Source organism: Corylus avellana, chromosome 8, assembly GCF_965113065.1.
Source record: "Corylus avellana chromosome 8, dhCorAvel1.hap1.2, whole genome shotgun sequence".
Classification (NCBI taxonomy): Eukaryota; Viridiplantae; Streptophyta; class Magnoliopsida; order Fagales; family Betulaceae; genus Corylus; species Corylus avellana.
Window position 1 is genome coordinate 7423957 of NC_142497.1, and position 14313 is coordinate 7438269.

At 35.6% G+C, this 14313-nt stretch overlaps 1 protein-coding gene across 1 annotated transcript; it reads right to left on the bottom strand.

Moving 5' to 3' along the window:
* Positions 1-934: 934 nt before the first annotated feature.
* Positions 935-13634, bottom strand: LOC132164116 (Tryptophan/tyrosine permease). Its single transcript, XM_059574540.2, has 14 exons — positions 13343-13634; positions 13177-13217; positions 12844-12936; positions 12665-12739; positions 12012-12061; positions 10678-10767; positions 10481-10537; positions 7219-7288; positions 5932-6033; positions 5810-5862; positions 3459-3609; positions 3268-3352; positions 1977-2105; positions 935-1214 (listed from the first exon to the last, which is right to left on the bottom strand). Exons 1-14 carry the CDS (start codon positions 13575-13577, stop codon positions 1033-1035), a joined length of 1413 nt encoding a protein of 470 aa, XP_059430523.2. The 5' UTR covers positions 13578-13634; the 3' UTR covers positions 935-1032.
* Positions 13635-14313: the final 679 nt, after the last annotated feature.

Genomic DNA, 14313 nt, shown 5'->3' on the forward strand with positions numbered 1-14313 from the left:
GGTTGACTTATTTTCGATTTTTGCTTCAAGTATTAGTCATGACCTAATTAATGAAGATCAGCCCTAGGTTACACTGATTGGGGGCTTTCGTGACTGGATGGGTTAAACCAAATAGGGAAAAATATACTTCCTCTTTCCAAAGTTGCACTCTTATCTCACTTGGGCCACTCAACTTTAAATGTGATATTTGACCTGTCCAACTATCATTCTGTTTTGGTTAATAATAGTTTTTGTTAGCAATTTCTGTCAAATCGATGAAAAAGGTGTCCAAAATGTCCTCTTTTTTATAGGCTGTATTGTCGAATTTGCTTCTAAAAGTAAAAGCTATTTAAGAAAACAAAAAAACTGAAGGTGGCTAAGCCGACAGCACGTGGGGGTATTTGGGGTTATCGCCTTTTAAAGTTTGGTGGTGTAAGTCGGTGTCAAAGGCGTGTAAGTTTTGGGGCTAAGTGCATCTTTTTTTCCAAACAAACAAATATAATTCTCATTATATTATAAAAGAATTGGATGGGTATTGTTGAAGATCAATTTTAGGCTTTTCTAATTCTCCTCTAGTTATGAGAAAAAAGACGGATGATGTTGTTTTTGGTTTCCTGGGACTCTTCCAAAGGAAGAGAAGTATTATATATTCCAAATTTTCTTCTCAAAAGTTAATTCTCAAATGATGTGTCATCATCTTATTAAATTTATTATTTTGGGAAGTGTCACCAACTCATGAGATTGTGACACATCATTTGAAAACCAACTTTTGAAAAAAAAAAAAAAAAAATGGGATTTGTAGCATTTCCCCCAAAGGAAAGGGAGATGGTCATAAGATGAAATGATATCAAAATTTTCTTATGGAAAGAAAAATGACTCATTGTTATTGCTATGTTAATTATCTTTATTGTCAAATAATAATAATAATAAATAAATAAATAAAAGAATACATGGAGTAACATAGTTTGCTTTGGGAAAATCAAAATATAGAAATGAATGATAATTTGATTGTAATGAGTAAAGGGGCAACAAAATCATTCACATTCTCAATACTTAAGGGTGCCCAAAGCTCTCGAGTATTTCTGAAAAAACGACACATCCTGCCCCTCCAATGATGAGTGAAAGTGTTAGCCTTCCTCCTGGAACCAGCTGAGGCAGTTTCACAGATGAGGATGGATTTGAGTACCTTTCTGACCACGACATTGCAGCAGGGAGAAGTCCAAAGAGTACCAATACTAACAAATTTACAGGAAACAGCCAAGCCATGTTAGGTCAAATTAAAATTCTAAAACCCATAAAACAAATAAATAAATAAATGGGTTAATTACACTTTGCGCCTCTAACCCTATCACTCCTAAACTTCGACTGAGTTAGATTTGGGTGATAAATGTGGATGAAAAATACGTCACGTGCCAATATGTGACACTTGCCAAGTTTACCTTTCATAAAATGTCCTCATTTTGGTCGTGTCAAAAGACAAAAACCCGGGCAATTTGATGTAAAATAATGTTGGTTCTCCAAAATAAGCTTGTCATGAAAAATAGTTGTAGTATCGCGTGCCACTCATATGTGATGGATTCTGTCAATTTTAACACTCAAATTTGACTCAAGACCTACTTATAACAAAGTGATAGTTTGGGAGAGCAAGTTGCAACGAGTCATAATTTAGGAGTGTAGGTGCAAATGCAATGATAGTTTAAGGAGGTAATTAACCTAATATTTAAAGAAAGAAACAGAAACTGAAAATTTCATTTTTTTTTCTCGACTCTTTCTTCTTCTTTTCCTTTATCAGTGGGATGAAACCACTCAAAACCATAATAGTATGGCTTTCTACACAGGCTTATTCCAGTTTCAAACAGATAATTTAGTAGCTGCTTTGCAAGGTGTAAGCTACACCTGAACGGAACAAGCATATTCCCACTCAACATTAAGCTATATTGGCATGAATTTGTGATAATGGAAAATTAGAAAAAACAAAAAACACAACACAGCAGTACCTCCATATGTTCCAGCAAAATCCAAGGCTTTGAAAAATATTTCTGGGTCTAGCAATGATAGTACCAGAGGAGGAATCAAAGTCAAGAGGTATGGTAGAGGCCGGCTCTGTCCAGTTGGGAGTTTCAGCACTGAAAATTTCACCGAATGGAAAGAATTAAGACATTTAAGAAACAAAATATAAATCATAAAGAAAATATATATATATATATTCATTGGTTAAAATATAGATCATCTTGCATGTACAATGTTCTGGGAAGGTGTCCATGCATTCATATATACATGTATATAGTGAAAGACAGCAGGCTACCCACATTTTCATGAAAATTTTTACCATGATCCTTTTACATTCAATTATTAGTTAAAGGGTTAATTTATAATTCAAATAAAAAGATTCATTTCCCTCTGTCTCTCTCCTCAATTCTGCACCCCCCCTCCTTCATATCCGATACATCAACGGTGTCCATTACCGGTACTTAATGATGCTTAATCTTTGTTGCCAGTGCTGCATCAACTGCCAACACTGACACCTCAAATTACCAAACAAATTTCACAAGCATCACAACTTCACCTTCTGTTGCCTAAACAAACCATGGATCTGAAAACACCATCTTACAATCAAGCACCTCCACCACCATATTAATACAACAACCAATGTCTGCATTTTTCTTCATCATATAGAAGTCAATCTCTTTCCCTCAGACATGGTTGTTACTAAACTTCGGTGGCATAATTACCAAAATCAACGCAACTGATAATGAAATAGTTTATTGCCATTCTTGCTTCACCATTCAAGTTCAGCCAACAGCCACCCTATCCATGGATTGGTAATCCTGGCTTTGTTAGGAACTCATAAAACGTGCACGCCGGAAGGGAAAGAGGGAAGAGAGAAATTGGCTATTTACTTTAGATCATTAAAGCTGGAAAGTGAAAAATGTAGGTTACTTGGTTCCAATAAAATGGGATTATGCTAACTTCTTTTAGTCTGATGTATATTAGCAGGAACCTATCGAAACACACACACATATGGACTTGGGTTAATTAGTTAAGAAATGTAATCTTCTGGCATCCACTGAGGACAACCTGAATAACATTTTAGAAAATTCTAACGATTACTTGACTAATAGCAAACCCAAGAAGTGGCTTCTAGTGCCAACGATTCAATAGTCACTGAATACAACCTAACTGATGCATAGACTATGAGTTGGGAAGCAATAAGCCAATAATACATTGCTATGAAGAAATGTATATGATCTTTATTCAATCAAAAGCGAAATGAAGGTGCCCACTTACAGTCTGCAAGAAAGTCAGCCAGACCCAAAATGAATCCAATATAAGATGTAGCAATTGCAAGAAGTGAGAACACTTGAATAATGGGCTGCAGATCATATAAATGAAATAAAGAAGAAAAAAGTTATCATCACTTCATAATATGTTGTTTCAAAGTTTGGCTCAAAAAATAAAATATTTCATGTTTTACTTACTCCAACAACTCCATTGCTAGATTGCAGTTGTCGTAATGGGTCCAGGATCTTACCTGAGCCCATTTCAAGATCTGTAATGCTTCCCAGAATAACACCGTTCCAGACAAGAAATAAAACAAGTGGTATAGCTGTACCCAGAACTATGGCAGTCCTGCAAAACAACAAGTTGATGATTTACATAACATACAAAGTTTTGAACAGACCTTACAAAATAGAGATAATAAACACTTCATCTAGAGCATGACATCAGACGGGAAACTTTGAAGAGGCAGTTAAAACTCCCTTACTTATGACAGCCCTCTTCTAAATTTTGGCATATTACTAAGAACCATATGTTTGGAAAAGAAATGAGGAAGTCGACATAAAAAGAAGACAACTCCAGTTAGTCTTTTACACAAAATACACGTATAAATATTAATGGACTCATGTACAGGTGGCAGATGCAGGTAAATGGGTACAGCAAAGGGATGGTCTAGGTTAGATACCCTGCAAATCAAGACCTATGACCTTTTACTACCACACTAGAGATCACCATGGAAAGTGCTCAAGACCTTTACTAAAAGGCTCCTAAGATCTTGTCTCTTTAAATCAAACATGTGCCAAACAGGTGGCAAGATATTACAAGATCAACCAAAAAGCTGGTTCAAGAACAACATACTAATTTGACAAGATTCTCAACTAAACTTTACCAAATAATGCGGAAACATTAGTGTCAATCAAAGTTTTTCGGGTTTTAAAGACAGGAATAGTTGGGTTCGTTTTCATGTTGGCCCCAAAGCTGGTCAGGTGGGCTATATGTTGAACTTCATTTATGATTTTGTGTGTTAAGTGGGCTCAGTATTTTGTAAGTCCATTGGATTTAGTCCAAAATCCAAGTACTAGTACCCCTCCAATTTTACCAGGTAGTCAAGCGCGCTTGCTCACCAAGCACATACAGAGAAGATTGCATTGACATATCTGCTGCTGATACTGAAAATATTTGAGAACTGATGGCTAGCATTTGATGTGAAATTGTAGTTCTGATGTTCAAGAACCTAGTAGAGATGCGAAAGGGTCCTTAGTCTGATGATAGGTTCTTTCTGTTTCTCTTTCCTATCAACCTGTTGTGGTTTGCTCCAGCATGTATTCCAGCCCCAAAATACAACTGCAGTCCTAGCCTCGTTCTTAATTGTTAAAATATTTTAACATTGTTCCCTAAACCAGCCTAAAAGTCTGTATTTCCCATTTTAAAGATCCTGAAAGAGATTTGGAATCACACCTCGTTTTAATATCACCATATAATGTAAATAATTATAAAGTGAAAATGGCAATGGCAGGTACCCATAAAATATATGTTTCAATCTTCTTCAGAAGTGTTGCTCTAGAAATTACATTTAGAAGTTGAACGCAATGCAGAAATATTCTCCAACATTTAGAGATCTACATTTGCACGTCTCCATTTAGCATGCATAGACTGGGTGTCAAAAACAGTAACTTCCAATAGTCCAAACACAGGGAAACAGCTATATATGTATTTGTGATTTCATTACATTGGCAATATATATATATATTGTCTATGTCTAAGTATTTCTTTGCATGCAGAAAAATCATAAAGAGCATCATAGAAATGAATAATTATGCATAAATATCTTGACAAGAATGAATTAGTCCCTATAATTTCTCCACATTGAAGTGTCAAACAAGGTTTGAAATTAGGAACCCGTCCTCAAGTGCCTCAATCTATAGCTAAGTGTCCTACAAATCATAGGTTCACGCTCATGTGAGCATATAGATATTTTATGCAAGGATCGGCTAAAATTTGAAATTATTTTCCCTCTTTTCTTACATCTCTTGATTTAAACCAATCCAGTTAGATATGCTGAAGCTAGTTGGTCTCTAACCTGTTACTCCATGTATTGTACCATTCATGTTTTAAGAGTGATAGTTGGCTACTGATACTTTATGATATTTAGTAGTACAATTGAATGTAATCCAAGTACTTCCTAAGTTTGTTTTATAATTCTCCATTTTTTAAACTAAAGGAAGAGACACAGACACAAAACAAGATCGATCATTCACTCCGTATGATATTATGGATAAGGCATGGACAATGGCATTAGTTCTACTGACTCCTGTTTTCATTATTGTAATCAGCAGCACAGGAAGAATATCGAAGAGCAAGTACTAGTCATGAGAATTTCTTTTTTAAAGCTAATGAGTAATGTTCCAACATTTATATTACAAGGTTGTCCTTTTGGTTCAGGTCTACAATCTTAGATGCCATGTCCATTATAATAAACTTGATAATCAGAATCTATGACATCTAGACTGTATCAACTTTAATATGAAAGTGGTGATAACAAGATATGCACCTTACTTCAGCCAGGTTTCCTTCAAGATTCGTACAAAGAACCGGTACTACATTCTGAACAAAGCATATATAAATTGTCATAACCACTTCACTGCTGAATTACTGCAGGTTTAGTGATGTTACCTGGTAAACAAATGAAAGTGCAATTATGGGTATACTCATAGGAACTGCTTCAAAGTTGGCTTTCAGAAGTGCATCCCAGTGAAGTCCTCCACTTGCAACAGCCTGAAAATGAAGAATTAATCTGTGTTTATTCAGTATGCACAAAAGTAAAGTCGCCACCAAAATACATCATTTATGAGAGATATCAGCACATGGGAATTATGGTATATTCACAAAAGAACAGACAAGTAAACAAATGTGTGTGACAAGGAAAAAGATGTTGTGGTTTGTACTTTACTCAAAATTCAATATTTTATTGATTTAATTTCTATTCCCCCTTTTCTTCATAGAAGAGGGTTAACTACAAAAGTCGATATATGCTATCTTAAGTTTATATCTTATCACCTCATTCAGAATTAATAGAAGGTCTGGTTTTCACTAATGCAATTGCTAGAGTTAAAAATTGAAACTCATAACATAATACTGTAGATTGTGCAATAAAAATATACTACTTCAGCCCTATACTCATGCAGAAACATGTATATTAATATGGGCATTTTTTAAGTTCACACATGCGTATATGTTCACAACCATGAGAATAAGCGTCTAAATCATTTTACCATCCTCTTGTTCACTTGATCGAGTAAATCTAAATTCAATAATGCCTGTTTTATTGTCCTATGAAATTTGAATGTGATCATATTTTGTCAAGGATCTAATAAACAAATTCATTATTTTGAATATGACTATTTGAAAAGGAGAAAAAAAAAAAAAACCGGATAAGAGTAATCACCATGACAGAAGAGAGAATTTATTTTCTTAGAATTCATAAAATTACTTTGTTTCAAATTTGTTATGAATGACTGGTCATTAATTGAACTAAAGAAAACTCTAGATGGAAAACCTCTTTACATAAAGTCTGGGATAGTGAATTTGTTTCATGAATTAAAATTTCATTTTGCAAAAATATCAGATTCCTGAGAACCAAACAGGTAGAAGTGAGATGGAAGGAAGTTTGAATTGGGGGTAAAGGGAGGATCTAGAGTAATATGACAAAGTGAAACAAATTCACTATCACAGACTTAAAAGGACATCTAGATTAACATATTTGATTGTTGAGAATATGATTATCTCAGTTCATCATATATTAATAAAGTCTACATCAGAGAGGACTAACATTTTTAAACAGTTGAATTTACATTTCCATGCACAAAACGTTTTACTCAAAGGTAAAATAAATGACCAATTGAACTCTTGAAAAGGACATCTAAAATCATATTGAAGTAGTTCATAAAGTGAGAGAATTACCACAAGAGCTGCAAATGAAATGATGATTCCAAGTATAAGAACTCCATTAACAGCACCGATAAAGCGCTGGCTGCACTTGAAGATAAGTTACAGTCAATTCCACCCCATAGAAAAGAAAAGAGAGAAGGAAAAAGAAAGGAGTTCTGGTTACTAGGTTAAAAGTTCCTTATTTATTGGTGGTTTGGCGTTGAAGTTTAGAATTGTAAAGATTTTATACCAGTTTACTATCAGAGCTACTGTTCTACATCACAGACTAAACCTAGTTTTCTGTTAGACTCAAGGGCATCCATATGTAATAATAAGTTTACCAAAATGAAAGCTAGAATCAGACTAATCATATATACATGTGCATAGAAAAGACATATATATAAGTTAAAACTATTTAAACTACACCGGCTTGGCCAGTCAATGGATTCATAATAAACACAGTAGTTGGAAGGACGCAGACCGGAGTTTTCAATACTTAGATGGGGGTAGGGAGTTGAACCAGGATCGAGAAGTTGTTCATTTGTAATGATAACCCTTCCAGGGGTAGGAAATGTATCTGAATAACCAATAGAACCAACTGGAAACAAGCAAATAACAGTTGATTTCCGATGATTGATAAGTCTGTGTCGGTTATAGGATTCAAAAATCCAATAGTATTGGTTCGGTTGTCAATGGTGGGTGTTGGTGTTCCAACTAAAGCCAACCTGATTGACACATTATTTATAAATTTTGTATATGGTCTGTTCATTCCATAGATTCACTTCCTCTCACACCTGCCAATCCTAATTCCCTTTCCTAAATTCCACCCCTCACCCACCAGTGACTCTTCACTTTTGTCTATCATCCCTCCCAACCCTTCTCAGGTCCCTTTTGGTGTTGTGACTGACTTGGTTTCTCATTCTTAGAATATTAAGTAAATCATTAAATTTACCATTTCTAGTCAACTTAAAATTTTGTGATAATTGGTAATTTAAAATGATATCATAGTAGTCTTGAATTTCAACCCTTAACTTATCATTTTACCTCCAATTTTAATTAAATATTTCATGAGTTGGACCCCATTTATTGAGGGGGAATTTGGGCCAACATGGCCTATGGTGTTCCTCTTTGACTTACTAGCATGTGAGACATTTCTCAACAAATTGGGTTATATCCTTCTTCATCCCGGTCCACCAAAGCGCTCTCACATATCCCTATACATCTTTGTACTCCTAGGGTGAACCTTATATAGAGATTGGTGAGCTTCAGTCAAAATTACCCTCCTTAGATCCAAATCCTTTGGCACGCAAAATCCGTTCCGAAACCTTAGGATACCATCATCCGAAATTCCAAAATTGGGTTGTTCCTCTTTATCAGGATTCTCATTAATCTTAACCAACTCTGGATCCTTCAACTAAGCGTCTTTAATCTGCTCTAACAAGGTAGGTTCTAATGTCACAGTACTGAAGTAGGCCTGCACTTCTCCTACTACTAGTTCTATACCCACTCTATCCAAGTCCAACAACATATCTTTTGGAGCAGTGAACAATGGCGATGCTGAATCTAGCACAACCTTTCTATTAAGAGCGTCTGCCACTAAGTTTGCTTTCCCTGGGTAATCGTTGATCAAGCTATCGTAGTTTTTCAATAACTCCAATCACCTCCTCTATTGCATGTTCAGTACCTTCTGAGTGAAAAAAAAATACTTCAAACTCTTGTAATCAGTGAAAATATTGCAACATGTGACACCATATTTTCTCACAAAGACCACTGCTGCCAAGTCTAAGTTATGCATAGGGTAATTCTTCTCAAATAGCTTCAACTAGCTCAAAGCGAAAGCGGTCACCTTGCTGTTCTGCATCAGTACGCAACTCAAACCTTTGCGTGAAGCCTCACTATAGATGACAAAACCGCATGCTCCCATTGGAAGGGCGATAACAGGTGCAGAAGCTAAACAGTGCTTCAGTTTTGGAAGCTCTGCTACACTCCTCAGTCTTGCTCTTCTTCATCAACCTCGTCAAGGGTGCTGCCAACCTTGAGAAACCTTCTACAAACCTCTGGTAGTATCCAACGAGAACTAAGAAACACTGAATCTTGTGCACGTTCTTCTGTCTCTCCCAGTTGACCATTGCTTCCACTTTACTTGGATCCACCGAAATTCCAGGAGACCATATGAATGAAAAAGGCTACTTGTTCCAACCAGAATTCACACTTCTTAAACTTAGTGTAGAGCCTTTGCTCCCTCAAAATCTGAAGTATGGTCCATAGATGTTCCTCATACTCTTCCTGACTCTTCGAGTAAATGAGGATGTCTTTGATAAAGACAACGATACAGCGGTCAATCAACTCGCAGAAGACACGATTTATCAAATCCATGAAAGCCAGTGGGACATTGGTTAACCCAAAAGACATAACCAAAAACTCATAGCGTTCATACCTCATTCTGACTGTTGTCTTATGAATATCTACATCCTTAATTATCAACTGGTGGTAGCCCGACCTCAAGTCAATCTTCGAGAAAACCTAAGATAATTTTCAAACAAAAAGAAAGAACTTTTTTTTTCTTTTACTAAAATTTTTAATGCCATGGATCGTGTGTGTGCATGGGTGGGTAGCATTGGAAGAGATTTATGTATTTTGATTTACAATATTCAACATATTGTAGTTTCTGTATACCCTATGAATTTGGATATGCATACCTATATTGTTCTAAATTTATTTTGTTCTATTTCAACATAGTTTCTACTTTTACATTTTTTCAAATGGTAAGTTATACATGTATCTAGTGAGTTTTGAACACACAACCTCACTCTCCACCTCGTTCTTAGAAGGGGAGAAAGTGCCTTTAGAGATAGAGCTCATTGAGTTCAACTTCTAAATTATTTTCATTTTTATTTTCAATTAAATTAGGGTCTGATTTTTGACCCTCTGGTTTAACTCCACTGACCAAAACCTTACCTCAATGTTTGAACCAGGTTCAATAACATAAATACAACAACTGAAACACTGCAATTACCTTCTCAAGAAATTACCAAGATATGCATCTATGATTTATCCAACAGTAAGCAACATTCTAGGTAAATGGAAAGCGTACTATTCCAAAGCCAAAGAGCACATCCTTGGATTTAGAGGTGAGCTATATTGATTCATAATATAGCCTATCAGGCTCTACCAACAAGCAAGCTGTTGTAGTTCCATACCAAAACCAAGACTAATTCGAGTTAACTCTAAGGTAAATCTTTCAACTTACAGAAGAGATTGATAGACCAAGAGAATAGGAAGAAGGTCGACTAACCTTCCGAAGTAGCATATGCATCCAAAAATCAATGAAAACAAAGTTGCACTTTCCCATCTGCAACCATAATGCTGCCATCAACACCTAAGAAACATACAAAATGGTATTTGAAATATAATACATAAAACTGCTGCTTACAGAACTACAGATTTGGTAGGCACAACTCAAATGCAAACATTTAGGAACATAGTTCATACAATGGAATGCCGAGAAAGTTTGTCAAAATATCTGAAGAACGAGCCACATATGCCACAAGAAGGGCGTAATGTATAAAGATGTAAGACCAACTGCAAGACAACAAGAATGACCGTCAAACGTTGACAAGACAATGAAAAAGTCTGTGAGTTAAGAAATTGACAGAATCTGATGACATAGATCTTTATAAGGCCTTTTTAAATTGCTAATAGATCAAATAATATCAATGATCTATGCAAGAAGAGCGAGGAGACCGTAAACCCCCTTATTATTCATTGTGAGTTTACTATCGAGATATGGCACTTGGTTCACATCTTGTTTGGTGTCTCATGGGTCATGCCTAGCAATATCCTAGAGCTATTTCATTGTTGGAAGACACAAGGAAGGAGACAATCCAAAGAGGCTATATGGAAAGTCATCCCTACTTTACTAATGTGGAGCATTTAGAGAAAGAAATCCATGTCTTTTCGAAAACCGTGTGTCTAATGTGCAACAACTAAAAGCTTCCTTCTTGAGTTCCCTTTTAGATTGGGCTGTAAATTTTGTTCCTAATTTCTCTTTCTCTTCCTCTAGTCTTGTAGATCTTGTTAACTTTTTAGATTTTCGCCCCATTAGGATGGTTGCTTTTCTTGTATACTTTTCGTGTACACGAGCCTTCTTTTTCAATAAATTATTATTCATAAAACAAAAAACAAAAAACAAAAAAACAATATCAATGAAACATTGATGAGCGTACAATAGAATTTTGGACTACTTTAGACTTGTATCACTAAGGAAATGAATTGGTCTACCACCATCAACCGGCCTCATCCAGTGTAGTTTAGCTGAGATGAATCCATGACCATCAGAAGCTTAATGTCGCTGGTGATTTCTTTATATCATCATTTGTTAAGATTCTCCACATTCCCTCAAATTGTCCCAAGCAGCCAATACATTTCAAACAAAATTAGGAACCTTATAGATTAGCTAAGAGCAGCTAAATGTTGACTAGTTAGCAGTTGCCAATTTATTATACTGTATATGCACCAGTTTGTTGGTAATTTGATCAGGATCATATTTGCTAGCTCATGTAAAGCCTAGTTTGTGTGACCAAGCTTTTGGTGGGACAAAAAATATACTGTAATAAGATTTCAAGGTAAAGAAGATGTCAAACTATATATATATATATATAAAAAGGAAAAAAGAAAACTGATGCAAAGCAAGAAGAAGAGTAACTAATAATCAAAATTAATTGTCTCCTAGAATTATTGTCTTTTGTCTCATCAATTTGCACAATGGCTAACGATAATTAGCCATATATATGTCTTAAAAGTTTAAAGGGTGCATATAAGCCTACCAAGCAATTTGAACTCCTACTTTTCCCAGAGTTCGCTGTGCCATTGATACCTGAAATCATTCACAGGGTGGATAAATTATGTTATCTTTAAAACCTTTAACCTGAGAAACTCATAATTATGAAAAGGACCCAGCAAATCAACATAAAATAACCTCAAACTTATAATAGATCTGGGTAACACAAGGTTAACCATGCACAGACATCCAGGAAAACGTTTGCAAGTACTAAGCTTTTAAGTGCATTATATTTCACTCATAGTTGTTCATCTATAAGAACTTATACACTCATCAGATAGGAATAGAGATGCACAGCCTTGCTTTGAACCACTAAATTAATGTATGTGGAGGCACCTTTTTTCCTCTTGAGGAAAGGAAAATTCTGAGAGCCTATTTGGGTGTACATTTAAGGAGTTTAAAAGTGCATTTAACACTTAAAAAATCTATTTGAAGAAAAAAGTACATATTTAGTAAAAAAAAATGAAAGCACTTTTAAGAGTTTAAAAAGCCTAAAAATGGCCAAAACGCACATTTGGCAAAAGCTTAAAAATAAAACTTTTGCCAAAAAGTGCTTTTTGACTTAAAAGCTCTATTTGTCAAACACAATCCCAAACATGCTCTTGAGTTTGGGTTACGTTCAAAAGACATGGAACTTACTAATGATACACCGCCAGAACCCAGCTCATACATGGTGTTCACATTTACTTCAGCAATGAGCAACCCCGTCACAACCTGCAGTAATTTTTTAACTTCTCTAAGAAACGAGATATATATATATATATATATATATAGAGAGAGAGAGAGAGAGAGAGAGAGAGAGAGAGAGAGATTGTTACCATAAAGACCCAACAAACGATGCATGCAACTGCAGAGGCTAGAAATCCAGATTCTTGTGTGACCGCTGGAATTGCAAGAATTCCCGCACCCACCTAATGGAATTCAATAGCATTCAACGCAAAGATGGTCACACTAAACTCTACTCAATATTTCGAAACAGTAGAAATGAATGCCAAAACAACAATAAATTGCAGAAACAAGAATCATATATTTAACGAAGACTTCTATGATGATAACTAATTTAATTCCTTGTGCTTACAATCTTTCCATTAAGCTGCACACACACACACAGTCAATACAAAATGCAAATATGTTACTAAAAAGACGCATACCGTGGTGCCCGCAACCAAGAAAATTGCACTAGAAAGGCTTCCTGAAAGTACAAAGAAACAAAAATTTTCACAAAAAGGAAGATGGGATTTGAAATGGCAGAACAAGAGCAGAGAAAAATCAACATATTGGGTCTGCATTAAAAAGTTATTCTAGTAATTGGGAAACCGGGTTCTCTCTTCAATGTGGATTGGTTGAGGTTGGAGAAGAGCCGCTCGAACTCTAACTCTTCGTTCTCCTTCTGGGTGGGCTTGGATTCAGACTGCCGCTGGGAGAAGCATTTGTGAAGAAGGTTTGTTCGTCGAGAGGAACATTTGTAGCGGTGAGTTTGCAGCAATTGCTTTCTTGAAGAAGGGTTTAGTAGAAGCGTCGGAACTTGATAACAAGCACTTGACACTGCCATTTCCGAGTTTCTCTCTGCTTCTTTCTGCCTTTTCTTTCAGTGGAGAGGGAAAACGGAATAAACAGTAACAGTTATATCCTTCGGTTGGGAACTAGAATATTGTTTCCCTCTTTCCACCAGATAATGTGGGCCACGATCGATCGCCTATAACATTATTACTTATTAGAAGCATTTTATTGAGCAAAATATAGGGATAAATGCGTTTTTGTCCAGCATTTCTGACAAATACCTTCTTAAGTCTTAAAAAGTTTAGTGTAAGTAAAATAAATCAGTCTCCACCTCTAAAAATAAAAAGTTACAGAATTTGTTAATATGTTAAATATAAGTGGTCGAACTATCCCATAACTTTAAGAGTAGTTCGTAGGAGTGTAAATCTGGCCAGTTATAATCGGTCACCAGCTTCCAATTATCAATTTTTTCATTTTCAAACACCCAATTATAACCGGTAATATATATATATATATATATATATATATAGCTCCGAGCTTATACTTTCTTTGTCTTATATCTCTTTCTCTCAGTTATAAACCAACCACTCCGTTAGGTAACCTCGGTTGACCTATTAATCCCGTCTTAAGCCTAGGTTTGGCGTTTTAGGGCATGGTGAAGGGTTAGTTTTAACTTAGGGTATGTGTTGTGAATTCTTGGAGAAAGAGCCTAAGATTAAAAGAAGGTTTTAGATTTTGGCTTGTGAAAATGTGGAGATCCAGTTCTTCAGCTAGCTCTAGGTCCTCGT